We start from the raw sequence: 24,052 nt of genomic DNA, 5'->3' as shown, positions 1-24,052 counted from the left end.
TGGGATACAGTTTTATACTATCGTCAAGGTAGAAAATGGGTAAGTCAAAGAAAATGAACTGTTTGCATTTTCTTTTTGCATGTCATGATTGCACCCTGCTCACACAACAATTTGCCACACACGACCAACCAAAAGGATAAAAAAATACACACAGTTGTAATTACGTGAACAACACATAGCATACCAAGAGTTAAAAATATAAACATTCAAAAAAAAATTCACAACAACCCAACACATGTAGAAGGTATGAATACAAAAAAATGCAATATCCCTCAAATATGACCATTCTCGATATGCATTAAATTATACAGAAACATATTAATGCACAAAAAACATTAGAATCATTATCTTGACTATCTATGTCAAGTGTTACACATTAGGGTAACATGAGTAAAAAAATTTCAAGTAGAAATTTTTTTTTTTTTTTTTTTTTTGTAAACAGTTCATATTGTTAAAGAGTTCAACAGCGTAGTGCACCAAATTACCAGGAGCACACTGAGTACAAAATTTGTATTTGAAAAAAAATTGAATGTTGAAGACACACTAAGATTGAGACGGACAAATTCATAAACATGAAGAGTAAGACATAATAAGGAAAACCGGTTGTAGATATTAGGACATAATCGAGAGATTGACATTATTATGTGGAGGAAAAATTGTTACGCACATGTTGACATACATATGTTGGTACCAACAGCAAAAAATATGACAGCGTCCTGTCATACGTAAAAATAAAAAAAACATAAAAATACATTTCCAAAAATAGAAAAAATGAGATCGACTTGCCGTGTATTAACAATACATTCTCATCACAGTGCCCCTCAATGAAAACAAACATAGGGGAGAAAAAAAAATTACGTTCATAAAAGACATAGAGAGAATCACAAGCAAAATGATACGGATTCCGGAATTACAATCACGACCAGCACGACTGCCCGTACATAACAGCAAGTGGCACACCCTATGATTAAATTACTTACAACTACGGAGAAAGTAACGGGTTTGTTGACTGGGATGCTGAGGTTGGTGGGACACATTGTTATCTGTGTTAACAGACATTAAATTGCTTTTGCGAGGTGGGGCTAAACGTAAACGATTGACATGAATTACAAAAGGTTGCGCGGAGTCATCACCTAAGAGTTTAATTTTACAATTTACATCCCCTACTTTGCTTACTACAGTATAAGGACCATCAAATCTAGGTTTAAAAGTGTCAGCCGACTTCATGTATACAATATCATTTTGTTTAAAATTTCGACTGTGAGAAGCGGGCAATTGCCTATTGTTTTGATTGATCTGTTTGAGTTGTAAAGAAGAGTACGCCTCCTCATAGATTAGGCGAAGATCCTGCAGAACATTTTGTATATAATGTGAGGTGTTTAGAAATCGAGGTTGCACGTCATTATCAAAAGTGTCAAAAAACAAGGATAGTTCCCTTCCCAAGTGCAACATGTTAGGAGTGAAACCAGTAGATGAATGAGTTGTCCCCATTATATATAGACATGTGAACCATAACAGCAACTTCTAAAGACACATTCTGCTCGAGTAAAGACAGTAAACTAGACTTGATTTTGACTATTAATTCTCTCAGAAATCGAATTGGACTGGGGATGAGCACGAGAAGAATGCTGAATTGTAACACCTAAGGCCTTGTTCAGAGAGTGAAATACATCACTGTCAAACTGACGGCCTAAATCTGACAGAAGATACGACATTCTACCATATAGAGAAATGTAATTCAACATGTGCTTAACTATTGTGTTAGCAGTAATATCTTTACAAGGATAAAGGACAACGTGACGAGAAAAATGATCAGTAACCGTCAAAATATATCCATATTGGCGAATTGGACCTACCAGGTCGATTGAACAGAACTCACCAGGTCTCCTCGGAATCCAAATATTTTGCAATGGGGCGGGTTTAATGGAATAGGGCTTCAGTCGAAGGCACCATTTTGTCTTGTTTGCGCGCGATAAATTTTGTGAAATCATACGAAAACCAAAAAAAAACACGATTTTAGGCCGTGGAAGTGGAAGCATCGCTGCCGCGCATAACCTCAGACCAACGACTGCCTTGAATGCCCAAGAACAAAAATTTAAAAGAGACTTACCCGGGGGGTGGTGTTTGTTGACGATAGAAAACACAAAATTAATTACCACACATTCTTTATTCTACGTCACTTCCAAGCAGACATGAAGACAGGCACTAGGCATGGTGATCACCAGAACATTTCACTTAGTATAAAAAAAAACAAATGCGAGGAATACAGACTTAAGAGTTCATGAATGGAGCTGGGTTTTGTTGCTAAGTTCGTTAACGATCAAAAAAAAGGTAGAGTTCTCGCGGAGGGCGGTGGAATATTTAAATTGAAATGGACGAAGGACGTACAGTTCGCTATGAATATGGTGGGATGTTATCGAGGGATGGCTTTTGATAAAAAAAAAATGTCCGTTGCAGGCCGATGTACGTTGAGACGAAAATGGTGCAGGCTGTAATCACCATGGTGACAACGTTGAGCTCGTCACACGCTTAAAAAGGAATCAGGATACTTTCAAGGTAATTGCGGATCCATGCCGTCACCTCATGGTATGTAGATCATCGAAGAAGTAGTTACATTAAGGGGACGATTCAGGTGCACTCTGCGTGCCGCCATCGGACGCCATCATTCAAACAGGTGATGGATCATCAATGCACTCATCTTCAGCTGCGACGAAGTACGGTCTTGATTAATATATTTTAAACATATATGAAAAAATGAAACGTTCACCTCATGTTGAGGTTATTAACGATTTTGCGGCGAGCAACGGCCGTCCCCAGACGCCGTGCACCGATGCTTCATTATCGCCATCGTAGAACAAAAACCGGAGCCGCAGAAAATGCGACCGAGCGGACAGAGAGCAGCAAGTAGAGTGAAGTGGGGTGGAAAAATGAATCGGCAAATGAGCGATCAGATCCGGGTACGCGGTGATGCGCGGGAACCAATGAGTGCGTTTGGCGCCCAAACAACGAAGGGAAGGGGACGCTACGCCATTTTAATGGCCGACAAGAAGATGCAAAAAATTGGATCGACACTTGAAAAATTGACAAAAAGCTAAACGATGGGAAAAGTGAATAAGTCATATTTTGATATCGTAAAGTGTGCGAAATTTAACGGGGGAACGCGGGGAAAACGTGGAATGCACAAGAAAATAAAAAAACAACAAAATGGGGGAAGAAAACGATTAAAATGACCGAAAACATGGGAAAAATGTAAATGGGTAAAAAATGTGATATGCATTATCACACTTGAAATTATATAATTATCATCAGCCTTTAAACCAAATAATGTACTCATGTAAATTAAGGAGTGGGAAAATATCATATTTTCTAATTTCGATTATGGGTAGTGTTTACCAAAATTACCAACCACATGCTGTTTTTTTTTTTTTTTTTTTTTTTTTTTTTAATTTTTTTTGCAAAATTAGTAAAAAAAATTTATTTTTATTTTTGGTGATGGGTAGTTGGAAATAGTTCCGCTGGTGGTGCTAAATTCCCAGAAAAAAAATTAAGATTGTGATTGTGATATAGTTCCTCCTTTTGCCTCAAATCATTGAGAAGAGATAAAATGGAGGGAGTGAAGACTTTCATTCATGAAACCAAGACTCCAAGTACAGTGGTATATTTTAAAGCAAAACATTGGAATAAATCAGGGGGGTTTTTTTTGTTTGTTTCACAAGTGCGCCAACCATTCATTGTTGTTGAGTCACATGACTTGTTGTCCTCGAATCGGCTTTCGCTAAGCTATGATTAGACTTGCTCCCTCCATTTGAATTCCTGCTCTAAGCCTCAAATGCATAGAAGTTTTGGCAATTTTTTAAATGTTTTTTATAAATTTTGTCAAAGTGTTAAAAATTTTGTTTTCGCCATATTTATCTAAAATAATTATGTAGTTTGTCACATGAAATGCATTTTTAGATACTAGGCAACTTTTTGGTAATAAATTTTAAAATTTGAAATGTATTATTAGAAAACTTAATGTCAATCTGCTTTTTGATCAAAACCAACAAGAACAACCCTGAACTCACTCCTATTCATTGTTAGATCTTTTAAAATAAGAGCAAAGTTACTATTCTGAACTAATATCAGTCAGGTGAAACGGCACTCTGTGGAAATATTTAAAAAAATAATAATTAAATACCACATTTGGTGTGCATTTTTCATATCAACGAGTTCCCAATGTGACACTTGATAAGTAAGACAAATAGGATATTCTGAGTAAGATAAGCATGACCTAAGAACTCTCTGGTCCAATTAAAGCCAAGTTGATTGGATGCAGAAACCTATGCATGGTGCAATTCTAGGCTGCTCCTGTCATATTACATAGGCAAAAAGAAAGGAAAATATTGAAAAACTGAGCAAAGACCAAAAATGCGTGCTTGATAGTTGTGCTACTTTTGACTTTACTGTGCTTTCCAGAGTTTCAAGTCAGCAAGCCAGGGCCTACAGTCAGTCTAGGTGTATTGTAGGTACCTACAGACTTCTGACTTGAGTACCCCCGAAACCTAAAGAAACCATAAAATATCTTGCACCATTCGTAATATGAGTTGATTTTGCCGAAAGATATGCCTAAAGAAATGACCATTGTACACAAAGGGATCTAAACAATTAAATAACATGGTGATCTTGAGAATTAACAACAGTGCAATCACAGCAATGGCAACTAACAAAAAGCAGGATTTCAAAACATTGCTATGAAAGTTAAGTGCAAAAATATGCCGCAGCTCAAAGATATGCCAAATTCAAAACTTTAATGCTCTAAAATTAAAATTCAGGGATATATAATACTATGATTTATTGGATTGAGCTCTCAAATATTATCAGCAAATCTTCAATCATCTTTTCTCAAAAGAAACTGAAATAAACAAAGTATCCGTGGAAGTTCACAACAGGGTCTCGTTAAGCATACAAAAATGTCATTATTGACCAAATTCACTCTGGATACATTGCTAAAGATTGTCTGAATCTATTCAGTTGCGAAAAAATACCTTCAAACTCGACTACTCCAAATGGATATAACAGTGTGAATGCCCTACTAAAGCCTTTGCTTTTCAGCAGCACATTTCACCCATAGCTGGAGTGACGTTGTAGGGTGCTATCCTATACGAAGCATGGTCAAGCGTAATATTGATTTATAGTACTATGACATCACCCCCGAGGGTTCCCTGAACTTGTCACTGTGGTGACTTACCAGATGGGAGTCCCCCGGGATAGTATTATTAGACCTAATGGTGAGTTAGTGTCATGCTTCAGACATGTGTTGCCACTTATGGCAGTACTACCAGGGGCCATTTTTTAACAAGACAATGCTTGGTCACACACAGCAAGAGTCTCAGTGGCTTCATCTTCCACATTACTTCTCTAGTTTGCACATTGCCCCGATCTTTCACAAATCAAGCATATCTGGGATCACTTAAGATGGTAAATTGGACGGCCTGTGAGTTTGATCGAATTAGTGGCGCATTTAGTAACTGTGGTACGAGATGACGCAAGTAATCATACAAGACTGCTATGTCGCAATGCTTGACTGCTGATGCGTTCATGCTTGAGGTTACTCAACATGGTACTTGAAACTCCCTTAATAAGATTTTTTCAGCAAATAATGATCAGTTTGCTTTAATTTCGTAATCACTTTCTAATATCAATGTTGTCATCATGTGTGTAAAATTTGGATTCATTAATGACTACATCTTGGTGTTGCATTTTGTGTGGCTAGCAGTGTAAGAAAACAGTTTTTTGATTTTTAACATAATCACATTAGTTTCTAAGCTACTCATGAATTAATCTTTTCTCTGGAAAGAAAAAACCTTTGCCTGTTCTAGTCAAGCACTTTTATGCTTGTTATATGTTCTTTATTAAATAGCACTATGAGTGTGTCACATACTTGTTTAATTGGTTTACAGTTAAAGTAATTTTTATTGATGTGTTTTATTATAACTCTTTTAGGTATCGTTACACTCTAGATGAATTGCCTACTATGTTGCATCGACTAAAAGTTAGAGCTGAATCATTTGATACTTGGTCTACCAAAGTAAAAAATGCCCTGAATGCACCTCTTAAAAGTAAATTAAGTGAGTAAAAAACTATAACTTTCACAATTTTGAGAGCTTAAATGTTTTTTTTTCCACTGCTGTAAAAATTTAACTGGCTTTCTTAAGTATGATACTTATTGCTCATTTATGCCCCTTTTTATTTACTGCATTTTTAATTTTTATACATGGAAAACATAAGCTGAGAAAAACATGGATAATATAAAAGCATTTACTCTTTTCTGATTTTTTTTTTTTTTTTTTTTCAATTTTTAACTTTAGAATGTTTTTACAAAAAACTTAATAAACGCACAAAAAAAAAATTGATTTAGTGTATCTTTTTTGAATTTAAGTGTTCAATATTTCTATTTAAGGATGAATCATGTCAATTTTGAGTTTGCTATGAAATAGTTTCACGCTTATGGGTTATTCTCCAGAAAACGTAACTTTTGAATGCAAATTCTTTTCAATTTCAAAACCTTTTGTTTTCTTTTTTTATTTTATTCTTACATGAAAGTGTTACCTACTAGAAGTAACCATAAACAAAGGCCCAGCTAAGTTCCAATTATTTTACTCATAAATAAAAATTTAAAAAAATGCCTTGTTCACGAAAATGAAACGAGCTGATGTGTGCATTACATGACTTCCTTTTACCCCAATTTAATGTCATTTCCCTATTACTGACAATTTTAATGTGATTCAGTAGTTTACTCTCTCAATATCACCAACAGTGGCCAAATTGAAATCAAATTTAAAAATAAAAAAAAAATCTCCAAATTTGTCGCCAAGTAAGTGACAAAACTTGGCGACCAAAAGACTGGCTATATATCGCCAAATAGTGTCTTCCAAATTATAACACCGCTTGGGTTTACATCGAAATCAACAATGGTTCCCTCCCCCCCAAAAAAAGGGGCAAAAGACCCCTTTAGAAACACTCGAATGCAACCAAAAGGGGAGGTGCACAACTAAACCCCACTAGGAGTCTACATACCACATTTCAACTTTCTAGGACATTCCGTTCTCGATAATAATATTTAAAATCAGCTAATCAGTATTTTTGCAAAGTATTCACAAAAATATCAAACACAGTGTTATAATATACATAACATTATGCTCTCATGCTGAAGGCCCAGAGCTAACCTCCTGGCATTATTGATTGGTGGAGCTCTCCCAGTAGTTTTGATCCCACTTTGTGCTATAGGTCCTCTAACATTCCTTTGAGTCATTTTTTGCTTTACCTATTCTGCTATAAGTGGTGGTTACTGTTTCTTAAAAATTGTGCATAATAACTTTTTTATTATTTTTTTACCTGTCATTTATAGTTGACTCAAGGGGCCAAGTTAAGAAAGTCCGTTACATAAGTTTTTACTAAAATAATTACAGAAAAATCCCCTTACAAGGAGCTTCTAAGGATCTTAAGTTGTAACTGGAATTTCGTTGTAATGGGGTTCAAACGATGTAATCGAAATTAAATGGGGAACAGAAATTAATTTCTTTGAAATGGATACTTTGTTGTATTGATATTTGTTCGATGGGATTTTACAGCATTACTAACATTAGGAATACTTGATATTTTGATTGAGGCCTCTATTAATTACAGTCCATCTGCTTCTGCATCTTTGTTGGTGACTTGTTTAAAATGTTTTTTGAGGATAGTCAATTAAAGTATGTGAGAAATGTGACCCAAATAGGATGCAAAATACTGAAATTGCTTGATTGTGTGAACAAACTTATCACTGTCAGTTTTTTTTTTTTAAACTGCAATTATAAGTTAATCTATGGATTTTTCTGTCTGTAGATCCAATTATTTTAATTGGATGCATGAAATTAACAGACATGTTGAATTCATCCAGCACCCCCCCCCCCCCATTCCTTTCTTATTTTTCCTTCTGCATACAGTACTTTGATCTTTCAAAAATTACTGAATTCATTAAAGTATTGAAAATCAAATGTCTGATAAAAACCCAATCTGTTTTGCAAATAAATTTGTTATGAAGAGGGATCCATGAAATAAAAACTTATTCAGTCTCTCAGTTTGATGCAGTAAGTCATATGGTCTTTTATAGTAATACTAGCAAAAATACCCGGCGTTGCCTGGGTTAGCAATACTTATCAGAAACAATCGTTACTTGCATTTGTTTTCTGTTTTAAGTGAAAGAACTTAAAACACACCTTTTTGACGTGACTTAAAATCTAGCTCCTTCCTTACTCATAAAACTAAAGTAGCAGTAAGTAAAAAGAGCAAAATAGTATTCATTTAGAAACGAAAACACGAAATTTAAGCGTATATAAATTTGAAGAATTTCCGAAATATGAAATTAAACTTCACATTTTTAAAAAGATTTATCAGTTAATACTTATTTTCTTTTTTTACATTGAGGCTTACCTTCTTTGTTTGTATATTGAAGAACGAACTGTTTAAAAAAATATAGCCGCGCGCCCGTGATCCCCTTAAACTTGCTTTAGTTATTTTGGAAAATTTCAATTATTGTGGGTTCTTGGTGCAATTTAAAATATTACCGAATTTGCGGGAATCGTTTCGGATAACTTGGATAATGCTCCCCCTCCTTAATTTGAAAAACGGTATGTTACTAATTTTTGTTAAAGAGATATTGTCGCCATATGCTAAGATACTTTTGGTCACCATAAAATAGCGCTAAACAATTTCATCCGTAATGTTTCCAAAATAAGTAGTAAAATTTGGCGATGGTTTGCATTTGTGCACAAAGTCACATTAATGGAAGTCTTTGTGCTGTTTATGGATTTGCCTAATTTAGTTGCTGGATTATTTTACAGTAAAAAAAGTTTTTAAAGATTCTTTGATTGACGATATTTTGTTTACATGGTGAAAGCCGACAAACATTATTACGTAGTCTTTGACTTCAAAAACCGTGATAGTTGAAAAAAACTGCCAAATGCATCCGCTACTGAAATCAACCTGCATAAATTTTGGCGAGGTTTCTGCTGTTAGATTGGATAATGATTAAAAAATCCCATCAGCACAAATAATAAAAAAAAAAACCCATTAATTATACTAAAGTTCCGTTTAAATGGAAAATAATCAACCAAATCTATAGTTATTATTAGCCAATCTTGAGGAAAAAACCTTACTTTAGGATTTGACTTGAGAAAAGCCTCAGTCAGACGAAACACAAAAAATTCAACAATTCTAACTATGAACTGGGAGTTGAGATGATACACTAAATAATAAATTGGGTTGAGGAAAGCCATCGAACATGGAACAAAAAAAGCCCATAACTCGTTTTTCATACAACTTAGAACTTTCTAACAGATGCCATCTTCAGCAGAAAAATAAGCGCTTTCGATGGACACATAATTTTAATATGTGCACGTATTTTTTAACCGTCATATTGGGGCATTTCTGCGAAAATTTGGACAAATTAGAATAAAAAAGGAACTATCAATCGGATTTTTATCGAACTGGTCTACAAACCTCCCCAGTACCGAAAAGAACAAACGGTGAAAGTTTCAGCCAAATCTGCCGGGTAGTTTCTGAAATCTTAGGGAACAAATTTACCAAAGTCCATTTTTATATATATAGATGGTGTACAGGACATACCTATACATACATGTGTATGTACTAAAAACACATAAACCTATATTTAAAAAATGCAAAATCAATCTGTATTTTATTGTTATTTAAAGACTAACTATTTCTTACACAGTCAAACTAGCTTATTAGAATATCTGTTAAAAGAACATCCCTTCTAATGTGATACATTTTCGATTTTCAATGTACCAAACCGTTGATGTCTATTATTTTAATCGCATTCAATGGAATATCCCGCTTATTGGAATAATTTTCCCATGGAAAATTGGCTATTCCATTAAGCAGGCTTGACTGTATCTTTTTTTTTTTTTTTATTGGAGAAAACCCACAGATGAACAAGATACTTTTATCCCCATAGAAGATGGTCCAGTAGTTTTAATTTACAAACTGAATAGCACTTGCATTTAGCTTACTGTTCCAATGATGCATTGACTATTCTAAGTAATAATTAAAGAAGAAAAAAAAACAATAAAGCAATGTTTTATATTATTGTAAGTTAAACTTATTAAAAGTGAAATAGTAACATTCCTCCGAAAATAAATTTCCATTTTTCCACTTTGGCAAAAAGGTATTTTTGCCGGGACAGTTATTACAGTTTTTTTTCACCTACGGCAAAAAAAAACGTGCCAATCCTAGTTTATTGTTGATAACTTAGGAACAGCTATAATGGAATGGCACTTGAAATTATTGACAGTTCAGGGATGCTAAATAGGTGGTAATGGCACATGAACTGAGTGACATCTTTGAGATATCAAAGACTGTATAGGTACATAAAATAAATAAGTTTCAGGTGTAATAGTATGACTGGGGTTAAAGTTATTATAACTGTAAATAATTGAATGAGTTCATCATTACTCAACCCTGTCCAGGAAGAAAATCAAACATTGTAACTTTAAAAAAAAAAAAATATATATATATATATATATATATAAACTTTTCTTCTAGGTCTTACTGAGTTCAAAGAGTTCATTCAAGAAGCAGAAGAAAAAAGGTTTCCCCCTGCTGACTTGCTTAATGAACTCATTAAACTAGTAGAAGAAGCTGAACAGTGTTCATGCAACGCTCAAAAGGTTCTTAGCAAGCAAACTCCCCGGAAAAGGTTTGAATTATTTTTGTTCTTTTTCATTGCTTGAAATAAATCTTGCTTAAGTGTATAAATATTTCCTGTTTGTATCATCAAAACATGATTAAAGATGGTGTGAGTAATTAAATCTTAAGTCATTTAATCTTGAATCTTATTAATCTTCAAATTTCCGCAAATCAGCTTGGAATAGAATATATTTCTGCATATCTAAGATTAAGAATGAATGGATTTTAATATCTAAAGCTAAAATGTTCTGTTGTAAGCAAATAAGTATCAGTAAAATGAGTAGGGATACCAGACATCCCTCTAACAAAATCACATTTGAGGCAGTGAGAAGCAAAGAGACATAAGTGGACAATTTCAAGTTTTGAGTAAAACGCGTTTAAAGTTAAAGATAACGTCCTAGGTAGACTTTCATTGAATTTTTTTTCTAAATCATGCTGTATAACAGAATCTACTAGGGTTACTAGTTCGATATAACACCCCCAGACAGAGGAGAAATTCACCTTCCATTTGTGTACTGGTTACCTCCAAATTTTTAATTTTGTCAGTTGCATCCCTTTGCTTCTCACTGCCTCATTTAAAGATGATAATCTGCAGCTTTGATTTTTTTTAATTTCATTTATTTATTGTTTAATATCTAGCTAGGGTATTGTACTCTGTGTGCTTCTGCTTGCACCAAAAAATAGCCAACCTTTGTTATAACATTGCCACCATTTAGATATTTTTAATACCTTAAATTGTAACCATGCTGGGTATATATCTAGTACTTTATTTGTATTTCTATATTCAATAACTTGATTTGAAAATATATATCTGAATTTTGTGTCATTAGAATCTGGTAGCTTTCTTTTTAGGGCTGTCAAACAGACTGTTGATTATTCTGGTTCCAGTTTGATCTCACATAAAGAGTTACAAATTCTTTGTCATCAAATTCAAACCCTTCCATGTGAAATTAAAGAGGCGTTCTTAATAAAGGTATAGAATTTTGATGATTTTTTTATTGTATTTTTTTTAAATATTATGATTGCACACATTTCTTGCTGTACATATGACATTTTTTTAAAATAAATATTTCATGTGTTATGGTTTGTTATATATTGTTAGATTGTTTAGAATTTCGTGGTCTATTCGTGACCTTTATACTTGATACTTAGTAATAATTAAAAATCTGAAAAGACATACTGAAATTTACTCAAGATTATAAATGTTAGAAGCTGTGGATAATTTTGTAAGAACAATTCCTAATTTCAAAGACATAAATTTGTCCGAAACAAATAATTTTAAATAAATACTTTCCATATTTTTATTTAATTCAGCCATTTCCATGGTAAAAGAAAGTTTTTTTTTTTTCCATTGTCCTCCTACACTAATAATCCCTGGGAAGGAGCCCAGTGTCCTTCATAGTTTTGTCCTTTATAGTTCTTTTTAAACTTTGATCATGTTGTTCTTGATTTTGCAAATTTAGAATTTTTTTGGGCTGTAACTTAATTGAAACTTTAATTCTTTTATTGTTAACTAGTGGTACCCACCGGCGTTGCCCATAGTAGAAAATTAAAAGGTCTTTTGGTTCGCCTGGTTATACTTACAAATAATGTATGGGGAAATTCTCGCCAATTGGCTTGCCCATGTTACGGTTCCATGTTATGATAACTTGGTAATTAACTCGTCCATTTTATGATAATTTTGCTCAGGAAAATGTTCTTAAAATCGGGAAAGAAAAAGAACAAAATTGAATTTTCCAAAAATCGCTTTGAGGTGCACACTCCATGCTACAAACTAATTCTGTGTCGAATTTCATGAAAATCGGCCAAACGGTCTAGGTGCTACGCGCGTCACAGAGATCCAGACTTTCAGCTTTATTATTATTAGTAAAGATATTCAAGAAGTGTAAACAATTTATCATTCAGCTCACACCCAAAAATATATATGTTGCATTTATCTCACCTACTTGCTTGCCTTATTTTACTTCATTTTTCCATTTAATAATGAACAGCAGTAGTAATTTTACTATTCATGCACATGAGCACATGATCCCACAAGAAAAAGAAGAAATAAATTTATTAAAAATTAAAATAATATATGAATCATTACACTTCCAGGTTTTTATTAATTTCCAAAATGAGCTCCCTTTTTTAATAATGCACTAATATGTAGCTAACATATAGTTGGGCACTAAAGACACTCGGTATTAATGCAATTGCTCATGCAAGTGAGGAAATGCACTTGAAAGTTATTTTATGGAAGCAGGAAAGGAAGAGAAGGGAACTGCTGAATATTATTCCATCTGGTATTTTCCATGTGCTCCTGACAAAAAAAGGTAGTCTTATTTGTCTCCTCAAGAAATTCTTTTGACTCTCAGCTAAATTCTGTTGCAATCGTCACCAGTACTTGCTATGTTATGTTAATAAAACTATTGTGCATGGTTAATGAACTCGGATTGGTAGATAAAGCATTTTATGAGATATTTTGTCTGTGAGACTCTTGAGTTTGGTGCATATTTTGATTTGCACGAGTGGTTCAGTAAAAGTTTTATTCTGTTTCAAGAAAGTTAAGAAGTTTCTATGAAGAAAATCATTAGTTGCTCTGTTTTGTGTGTATTTTAAACAAATAATCAACTTATCTAAGTGGCAAGTTGCTAAACAGTGTTATTACTTAGTGCTCTTTTTTATTTATTTTTTCCCCGTCTAAGATGCTAAAAAAGTGCTAAAGTTTGGCTATGAAAATTGAGTATGAAACCTGATTTTTGTGCAGAATGTTTCTAAATAAGTAAAAGAAAGACTAAATTTATGTAAAGACTGATTTATTTTGATTTCCACTTTGGAGTGGGAACTCTGAATTTCATCCCTTATTTTAATTATTTTTTTTAGCATGGTCATGTGTTCAATATGTTAATATAATGGTAATAAATATATGTAAATAATTAGCAGGAAGTCACTTAGTATTTTAAGTTTCAAATGCATACATTTCTCATTGTTACATAGGACCATTATTTATAGAAAATTTTGCTGTTATGAAATTAAAGTTTGCTGCAATGCTTAATTTTTAAAAATATTTTTAGGATTTGTTGGATAGAACAATTACTTTTCGATCTGATGCTTCTGAACTTATCAATGAAGAGATATCAGATTCTCGTAAGCTCGAAAAATATCTTGAAATTGGTCTGAATCTGCATTTAAATTTAGCTGAAATACCTCAGTTAAAACAGGTAACTTTCTTTTTTCTTTCTTTTTTTTTTTTTTTTTTTGCATTCAACCATATATGTTATTTGTATATATATTTGAATTTTCATTTTTTTTTAGAAACTTCAACAGAGCAGGTGGTTGGAAGAAGTACGAGCATCTTTAATTCACCCTGATTTGGTAACACTTGAAGTTCTCAAAAAACTTTTGGAGAAAGGCATCAATATACCACCTCACTGCACTGTAGAAAAAGTTCTGGCAGAATTACAAGAACTTCTTACAATGGGTGAACGATGGGAAGAAAAAGCAAAACTTTGTCTGCAGGCTAGGTTAGTTTTTATAAAATGTGTATTCATAATGAGCCTCAAATATTTTTGTCAAAGAAAAAAAAATAAATAGAAAAATTCACTTATACCTCTGCTTGTGCGAAAATAAAAGATTTGAAATGAAGTAAAATGCCATTTATAAAATGCTTTTACTAAACTTTAATCCCAGAAGGAACACTTGCAATTCTTTTTATTTTGCTCATTTAATTTTTTTCTCTTTTCAGACCTAAACATCCACTTGCTGTGCTAGAATCAGTTTTAGGAGAAGCAGGTAGTGTTTCTGTTTACTTACCTAATGTTCTTCAATTAACTGATGCTGTGAAGAAAGCTAAGGATTGGATAGCAAAAGTTCAAGCTGTACAGGTGATTGAATTTGTTTTTGGGCCTTTCTTTTTAAAAAGACTGCATAATATTCTTATTTCATCAAATTAACAGATTTATGGTAGATTTTATTATCAGGTAAAAATTCTACGTTTTACATTAAGTGTTAGATCAACTAAGATTTCTTTAGACCTCTATCTATGCTATACCCTATTCTATATTACTAGATGTGATACTACCATTTTATTCTGTTATAACTGTATAAAACTATAATAGTTGTGTTACAAGTGTCTAGAAAAGATTGTGTGTCAACAGACTGCTGTTTCAATGGGGGGAAAAGGAAGATAAATTAGATCTCTGTTTTTAAAACCCTAATTCATTTTCTTTATTTTATTACTATTTACAGTATACGATACGAAACTCAATGATATGGAACTGTCTATTTTTCTTAATAAAGTTAGTTATTTACTCTTCTTTTTTTCTTTTCAACTATTATATAAATATTTTTGTATTTAATCCCTTTTTAAATGAGGTTATATTTATTGAGGGATTCTGAGTCAATTCTTTTGAATTTGGTTATCCAGATTTAAAGTTAATTGTATTCTAAGTTTTTTTTTTCTTTTTTTTTTGCTTTGCCCTAACCTGCCCTAAAACATCCTATTATTTTAATATTTATTCTAATTATCCTAAAAATTTAAAACTTTAATTTCTATATTTTCTCATCCTTAGTCATCTCATGAATGATTATTTTTCAGTATTGATATTTAGTATTATTCCTACAAGAGATCAAATTACATGTTTTGAGATCTTTTTAATAAAAGATTCCTGATATTAACTCTAAACGACTTATATAATTTTTTTGTGTGTGAGAGATGTGTCCCATAGTATTCTTACAATTTATTTGAATTCTCCTCTTGATATTTGTTTGTATTTTACATACATGACCAAGAGTGACTGATCTTGACTTTTTAAAAATCATAATGAGTAATGAATTATGATAAAAGTGTTGATTTTTAAACAAGTTAAATGTAGGGCCCGGATATTGATGACCTGAAAAATCTCAAAGATTGCCTTAAAAAATGCAAAAATGCCTTTAAAATGTGCTTAAAATAATAATTAAAAAATATATTTTACACTTAAATGAATTTTCACTTGAAACATTATTTCTTTCCTGAATTTACATATTATTTAAATATTTATATTACTATAAATTGGTACAATTTGCACTGAGGTTCGAAACAGATGATAACTGCTGCTGAAATAACAAAATAGTAATGGGAAAATATTCTGTTTATTCTGGAAGACAGGTGTACTCACCTAGAGGGGTCATGGTGCAGACTCTGTCATTGAAATTTTTAGGGAAGGGAGGGTGTTTTAAGTAGTATTTTTCTCTGTTTTAGAGGTGAGCTTCTGATTTAGGGGGTTCGACAATGCTCTTGGGAGGGATTTGCACCCCTGTGGAATATGAGGAGGGTTGGTTAGCCAGTGAACCACAAAGAGGAGTGGTTAAGAATGGCTCAACTCATATCTTCCAGAATAAAGCTGCTCTATATAAATGGGATGAAGCCTGTCTTGCCTCATTCTTCTATGAAATCCCCAGAAGTTATTTTTGTTTCCTTTTGTTATTAAGAGCTCATTTCAGTGATGCACATTATTAATCCTTTTTCTAAAAACTGAATAGTGCTCAGGTTTTGCCCAGAATAAAACAGTTCTAAAAAATGGGAATGAAGCCCCCGCCCCCCTCGTCTCACCCTCCCACAAATTTTACATAAGTTATTTCTGTTCCCTGTTGTTATCAACACCTTCTTTCAATGAATGTTGCACTATTCAGTTTACCTGAAAACTGTTAAATAATAAATAAGTTAATTAAAATATTTTCTTTGTACAGAGTGGTGCTCACAATCCATATCTTGAAGTATTGGAATATTTGGTGACAAAAGGCAGACCTATTCCTATTCACTTGGAACAACTGTCTCAAATTGAAGCACATGTAGAAGCTGCTAAAGCATGGAGAGAGAAAACTGCTCGTACTTTTTTGAAAAAGAATTCATGCTATAATTTAATAGAAGTAAGAGCTGAAATTTTTTTTTCTTCATTGTATGTTTTAGATTTTCTATTGATATGTGACACACAAAATTTAATCAGATTAAAAAAATAGCATACTTATGAATTTATGTGCATATAAAATATAATCGCTCTGTATATATGTACGTACATAATATCTATATGTATGTACATATATACAGTGGCAGAATTATAGGTAAAGGATGGCTGAGGGAACTAAAACCCCCATCCCTGTTATATGGCCAGAACTTACACTAGACAAAATCAAAATTTCAGATTTAAGTACTGCAATGCTTTCATGAATGTAAGTATGTAATATGTGAAGAAATATTTACACTATATAGTGACATATTATTGGGAGGGGGTCTAAGGGAACTGTAGTTCCTTCTCTCATTTGGTCAAAGCTAAGAGCAGATTAAATTGAGTTGCATTGGTAAAGCTTGGGGCAAATAGTTTTATTCTACAATTAAGATTTTTTAATTTGAAGTTATTACACTAGAACCTCTTAATAAAGGACACTAAGGGGACTGGACATTTTGTCCCTTAGAGGTGCTTGATTTGATGATATGCTTATGCAATGTATTAACCCTGTATAATTTTACAATGAACGTAAACTATTAAAACCAGATTAATACTGAAAATGTTTTATGTATACTAAATTTAATTCATAATTACTCAAATTTCGAAATTTGTTAGTATAATAATTGAAATTTAATTAAAAATTTGGTAAAGGCAAAGTTTTCAAAGGTCGATCCAGACTCGAATTTGGTTCGGTTTTCAACCTCTACGCAAAATTTTGCAACATAAAAGCCCTTCACAAAGTTCCACTTCGCAGAAATGGTTGAAATATAGCAGTTTTGGTACATAACTTACCAAAAAAAAGGTATTTAATTTTTTAAAACGTCTGAACAGGAAGTCGAAAACTTTTGGATGGGACAGAATTCTATAAAAAACGTGCAATAGGTCTGCTACTCTTGAGTAGAAGGTAATTTCACCACTGGCTCAAGTTATTACTTCTCTTCATTACCAGAAATGTTTTTGCTATTTCCACTTATGCATGATAAAATATCTTCATCAGTTGGGTACTCTGTGATTTAAATTCTGTCATCAACTGCAACAAAATCCATAAAATCTGTGTTTGATTGGATTTTTATTTTCTTTCGTAAAAAGCATCATTCAGTTTGGAAATTTATGTCGGAGATTTATTAGATTCACCTCGTTTAGACCTCTTTTGAGACTTTTTTTTTTGTTCATTTGTTAACAAGGAAAACCTTACGACAGTGGTGAAATAAAATTTGGATTATCGAATATTTCAACTCGGCGAAATTCAAAACAAAAAACATTACTTCCCTATTAGCTGGACAGGAATAAAGATTCACTTCTGCTTGTCAAAGTTTTCGGCTCATAAAAGTTCGACATACTGAAGCTTCACTATATGTGTGTGTTTTAACTATAAAGTATTTAAATCAACTTAATTAATAAGAGTAGCCGAACATTTTAAACTCATACCAGCTGTTTATGCTTATCTACAGGTTTTGTCACCAAGGAAGGATATAGGAGCACCGCCAGCTGTAAGAGGTAAAAAGAAGAAATCAAGGGAAAGTGAAGATGGCTTTGGTGGTGATGATTCCATGAGTTTAGATGAAAAATTTGAGGAAGCAAAAGATCCTGCCACAATTGTAAGTGCTTTTAGAAAAGAAATTGAAGAGATTAACTGATAAAATCTGTAAAAATAAATAAATTTAAGCATCTGTTTCAAATGATTTTTTGTTTGCTTTGAAGGTTGCAAACTTTAAGGAAGCAGAGAGATTGGAAATAGAAGCTATGATGCAGTTACGCGCGAAAAATATTCGAGCACGTTTAGAGGATAGTGTAGATTCTCGCTACTGTATTTGTCACAAGCCTTTAACTAATAATATGTTGCAGTGTGAATTATGTAAAGATTGGTTCCACAGTAAGTATTTTATTCAGCCATATTTTATAGCAGTAAAATAATAAACTTTTTATTTGCCTATTAAATATGCTTCTGCCAAAGTTTGCTGTGAATAAATATGCTTTCATGCAATATTGTATTATGTATGCAAGTAATCCCTTTAGAATCATGCAAAAGTTGCATCGCACTAGTTTTTCCTTTGAATGTGGTTATTAAAAGTTAAAATTAGATTTTTGGTAAAAATTATAATGTAACTGTTCTTATATTGAGAATCAAATTTTTCTAACAAGCATGCATCTGCCTTATTTTGTAGGACAAAATAATAATTTGAGCTTTATTGTTGTAAAGACTGATAAAATTTTGAAATTGTGTACCATAAAAGCATATTTGAAATTAGCAGTTATCTTGTAAATGAGCATAGCAAACAGAGTTTCTTAAAATATACATGTGCAGAAACCAACAAGAATTCTAAAGTCTCTGGTGCCAAGAAGTATTTAGGCGCCAGACAAATTATTTCCCTAAGTTTATAGAAGATTTAGTAACATGACTTCTGAAATTCTTGATCTGAAAGAAATAATCAGGAAGAGATTATTTTAGTTGCCTTGTTAACCTAGTGCATGAGATTAATCACACCCTTTATATGTGGTTATATAGTTATCCCGTTAGTAGTAAACTTTTTTTAATGTTGATATTTACCTGTTCATTCTTTCTACCTATTTCTGTTTCAAAGTTTGCAATATTAGGTCTGTTAAAATTGAATTTGCTAATGTGTATAAGCTTTGAAAAAAATAAAAACCAAATGGACTGTGTGGTAGAATTAAGTGTTATTCAAACTTATATTGAATATGCATTCACAAGAACATTCATTTATTTCAAAAGCTGCAATTACATGCCTAACTATATCTGCCATGTATTATTTTATAATTTCAGAAGTAGTGATCCATCTTTAATGTTTCCAGTTCTCTTTGCATAAATGGATGCAGTTTTATGTGTAAAATCGTTTTTCAAATTTTAGAGGCTTCAAAATGTGCTAAGAAATTGTCTGGAAATTAATTCTATACCACCTTTTCTATTTCATTTTAGTGAATTGCATTCCTCTACCAAAGTCCGCTTCTGCAAAAAAACAGTCCTCTGGAATGTCTTCAACAGCTTTAGCACAACTAGCAAAAGAAGTTAAATTCTTATGTCCGTTATGTTTGAGATCACGTCGACCACGTTTGGAAACAATTTTATCACTTTTAGTTTCTTTGCAAAAGTTGCCAGTCAGACTTCCAGAAGGAGAAGCATTGCAGTGTTTGACTGAAAGAGGCATGTCTTGGCAGGTTGGTATTTTTCAATGTTTCTTTCAGCTAGTTTAACTAATACAGGAAAACCTGTGAAGTTGACCACCTGTCTAAGTTGACCGCTTTTTTCAGGCACAGAATTAACCCTTGTCATATAAATCAACCTCTGTAAGTTGACCACTAAAGTAGTGCACCGCAAGTGGTCAACTTATACAGGTTTCACTGTAGCATATTCATTGCTCTGAAAATAAACTTTTAATATGAAGTTGGAATCAAATAAGACACCTCCTCCTGTTCCACTTCAGAAATAAAATTTGCCTAGAAATAAGAAAAACAAGCATGAATAACCTTCTGGCAAATTAACATGCACTATTATTCACTATTGACCTTCTCTTGATATTTTAAAATTTTATTTTAGTTACAATTAAGGCCGAATATTTCAAAAAAAAATGAATAAATAAAAAGCTTATGTGCATTGATTGTGTTAATTTCATTTACGCATACATATTACAGATATGCATGATGTTCATCAAGTAAAGATCTTCACTATTACTTCTAAATTAAATAATCTTCGCTGGCAAAAATACAATGCCATCAGCCCCCATTACAATACCCATTTTTTTGTGCATGGACATGGTCATTGGCGAGCATGAGACCAGATCTTGAGCCAAAACAGGTGTTTAAAGGCACATGGTTCCGCTATGCCAAGCATGAGCCCACTAGTTCTTACTAAAGTCAAGTTCACTGACTAGTGACTTAAATGCTTACATTTAAGTCGCTAGCAGAGATAATATCTCTGCTAAAACAAACACGATTTTCTAACCTCTGCACCGGAAGTGTTCCTGTTTGAATGCAGTAATTTTTTTTATTGAAATCATTCATCATTTTTTGAAATTGTCGAAGGCTTATGGATTACAACCTGCCCACAATTGCTGATTATTATTTTCCTCTTTAAATTTTTTTCCAAATTTGTAGCAATTTTAAGAAATGAGTTATGAATGCTTTAATAATTAAATTGCAATGTGTACTTTAGCAATCCTCATATATACAAGTATAATAGCCAATGATCGAGTAACCCCCGTGTTTCAACAATGAAACTCGTGCCATAGCATGAAAATTTGATAATGTGTTTTGGTAATGTTTAACATGGAGGGAAAAGCTTTATTGAGACCAGGGTTCGCTGATATCACGCTATATGTCCGATATTTATTTCGAAAATATCATGATATTTTGGATATTGATTTCTACAATATAAGCAATATAAAAATTTTAAAATCATGAATGTGATTCATTTTTTATTATGGCTGTGCACAGGCTAGTACGCAGACTATGTATTTCTGATTTTTTATAATTTTGTAAAATAAGTAAACAAAAAACAAATATTGTTAGCAAAAGAAAAAAGGAGTAATGCAGATAATGCCTAAATAACTCAATTAAAATGAATAAAAAATTAAAATAAATTAATAATTCTAAAATATATATAAACATTTATTGCAAACTATTATACATATATTACAATAAACTAGTATACATTATATCATATGATTTTAAATAACTATTTCTTGATTTAATGTTTATGATATTTTTTATTTATAAAAGTAACATTGTGCTGTTTTTCTGTAATTTTTGCAGGGCACATGGATATATGTAATTAACAACTAATATGATAATCAATGTCCAAAATTAAAGCCTGTATCAGTATCAGGGTGAAATACCTGTTTTTTATGTTTGTGTTTAAACCAGGTTTATTTGGTTTAAACACTATTTGCAGGAAGATTTATTTTATTTTTGGAAAGTCATGAATATTTAATGAATTAATTGATAATAAATGTTTAATATTCACATTTGAACCTATTTAGCTTCATGATTAATAAATAAGATTAAAATCTCATAATTTCATTTCCTCATAAGTTGAGCTTTCTATAGGGGTACTTGAAAATCTGTAACTACTAAAAAAGTACCATAAATTTAATAAATAGACCTTGGCACAGTGAATAATTGAAGAAATTAATTACTGTAAGAATTAAGACATAATTATAAGTAACCAAGAATAAAATCTTGTGAATCAATTTCCTCGTAATTATAGCTTTCTACGAAAAATATAAGTAAAAATGAAATTAAAATTTAGTATTCTGAGCATAAAAAGTATTTTGCAGTATCTACAAATGAATCTCATGTCTAATGTACATTTCACAATTTTAAAAATCAAAAGACAAACACATATTTAGTTTAACGATTCAAAAAAAAGGTTAGACATCATCTAATAATTTACGTAATGTATCATTGCGAAGATTTATACAAATTGGACATACGCTTTAAGAAAACCATTATGTTTCTCTTATTTCTGTTATCTGTCCCTTGATTGTATTTAAAATATTTTCTTTACTCATTTACTAACATTATGAGTTCTTTATACTGAAATAAGTAATTTAATATTTTTTGTTACTTGCAATTAAATACATAAAATACAAAAAAAAAAGTTTAAAAGTGAAATAAAATAATACTAATACATAAAAATAGAATTTGATTTTACAAATAAAAATGTAAAAATATTAGTAAATCAATGATGAATGTTACGTGTATATATACATATAAGTACTTTCTGTTTTTTTTATTTTATTTAATCATTTTTTTAAAAACATATCAACGTCTCAACACCTGAAAACTTTATGTTGCTGGTATTTGAAAGTCATGGAAAATTTGAATAAAGTAAGAAAATTGAAGACTGGTCAGAATAGACATCCTGTTAGAATAAAATTATCATTTTCTTTTAAATAAAGAAAAGTAATTAAAATAACATTTGCATTACAGAAAGTGGCACCTTACTTTATACTATGATTAATTTTTATCTTTTTACATTTCAAATTCTTTAAAATGTTTTATTAGGACCGTGCTAGACAAGCCCTTGCAACTGATGAACTAGCAGCTGCTTTAGCTAAGCTATCATTGATCTCTCAGCGAATAGTTGAACAAGCTGCTCGAGAAAAGACTGAGAAAATCATCTGCACAGAATTAAGAAAAGCAGCTAGCAATCCAGAGTTGAAACCTCATCTTCAAAATGTAGCTCATACTGCTTTTGGTGGTTTGAAGATTGATGAATTAAGTAAATGTATGTAATTTATTTAAATAAAGAGCCAATTAATTCCAATTACTGGCATAACTTAAAATCTTTATCTTAAATCTTAAGTTTATTTATATACAATAGAACCTCTTGTATCCTACCCTGCTTTATCCAGATCAAATTTTGAGATTTGTTTTTCTTTTAGCTTTATGTTCACATAGTTAATAATTTTGAAATTATAATAGCAGGAACACCAAACATTCACTTTTTAAAAATGTACTGGTGATAAATCATTTCTATGCTGATTTTTCAATCAAACGCCACTCATGTTTGAAGCGGAGGACATGGGACCAATTCTTTGTTGAGATATGATGTAAAAAATGTTTAATATATTTTTAGTGTACTGTAAATAATTAGGCTTAGGTTTATTACAAGACATAGTTTTTTAGTGTAATAAATGATAAAATTATGTATTAAAGGATTTTGTGAGTTATCCACATTACCCGGATAATCTAGAGTTTTGATAACTCAGATTGCCTCCAAAATCGGATAATCGGTCCCAGTTAGTCCATATATTCAAAATTTTGTACTGTGTAAATAGGTTCATTTATGTGAAATCAGCAAATCTGCTATGGAACACATAGTACATTTTTTAAATATGTAAATGATGGATGTACTTCCTTTTGTTTTTGTTCCATTTAGTTGTTTATCTAAACCTTAGAATTCCTGGAATTCTGCATAAAATGCAAAAAAAAAGAAAAAAAAAGCAATTTCAAATTTTTTCAAGTGAGTAATAGACAAAATGGCCTTATTACCCTTAATCAATTTCAGCATTGTCTAAGAAGAGTTTCCCTTATTTAAATTTTTGTGCTTACCCGAAGGCAAAAATTATCATTTTACACACTGCCTTAAATCTCAAATTATTTTGAAGACAAAGGAATCAAAAGACAGCTTTTAAGAATTAGGAATTATTGTTATGAAAGTTAGCATGTCTTTAGGATTTATTTTCAAGTATGATACTTAATTCCTTTAAGCTTGGGGGGAATAAAACGTTCAATTTTGTTGAAAATGACTTATATTTTGAAGTTTTTGTTATTTAGTTACAAGTTAACTGTCATAACTTATAAAAAGTTACTAGAAAACAGATGAATTACCATGCTCC

At 31.8% G+C, this 24,052-nt stretch overlaps 1 protein-coding gene across 1 annotated transcript in view; it reads left to right on the top strand.

Annotated features, from left to right (window-relative positions):
• The window catches only part of LOC129227818 (lysine-specific demethylase 5A-like), a 163,755-nt gene that overhangs the window by 123,997 nt on the left and 15,706 nt on the right, over positions 1-24,052 (top strand). The window contains exons 19-29 of the mRNA XM_054862431.1: positions 5,983-6,107; positions 10,582-10,735; positions 11,578-11,698; positions 13,782-13,928; positions 14,023-14,231; positions 14,453-14,591; positions 16,438-16,617; positions 18,146-18,292; positions 18,396-18,567; positions 19,630-19,868; positions 22,716-22,938. Of these exons, the coding sequence (XP_054718406.1) occupies positions 5,983-6,107; positions 10,582-10,735; positions 11,578-11,698; positions 13,782-13,928; positions 14,023-14,231; positions 14,453-14,591; positions 16,438-16,617; positions 18,146-18,292; positions 18,396-18,567; positions 19,630-19,868; positions 22,716-22,938 (1,856 nt within the window). The remainder of the gene's footprint in view (positions 1-5,982; positions 6,108-10,581; positions 10,736-11,577; positions 11,699-13,781; positions 13,929-14,022; positions 14,232-14,452; positions 14,592-16,437; positions 16,618-18,145; positions 18,293-18,395; positions 18,568-19,629; positions 19,869-22,715; positions 22,939-24,052) is intronic.

The sequence above is a fragment of the Uloborus diversus genome, chromosome 8, assembly GCF_026930045.1.
Source record: "Uloborus diversus isolate 005 chromosome 8, Udiv.v.3.1, whole genome shotgun sequence".
Taxonomy (NCBI): domain Eukaryota; kingdom Metazoa; phylum Arthropoda; class Arachnida; order Araneae; family Uloboridae; genus Uloborus; species Uloborus diversus.
The sequence above is the reverse complement of the archived record's forward strand: the minus strand, read 5'-3'. Positions and strand labels throughout refer to the sequence as shown.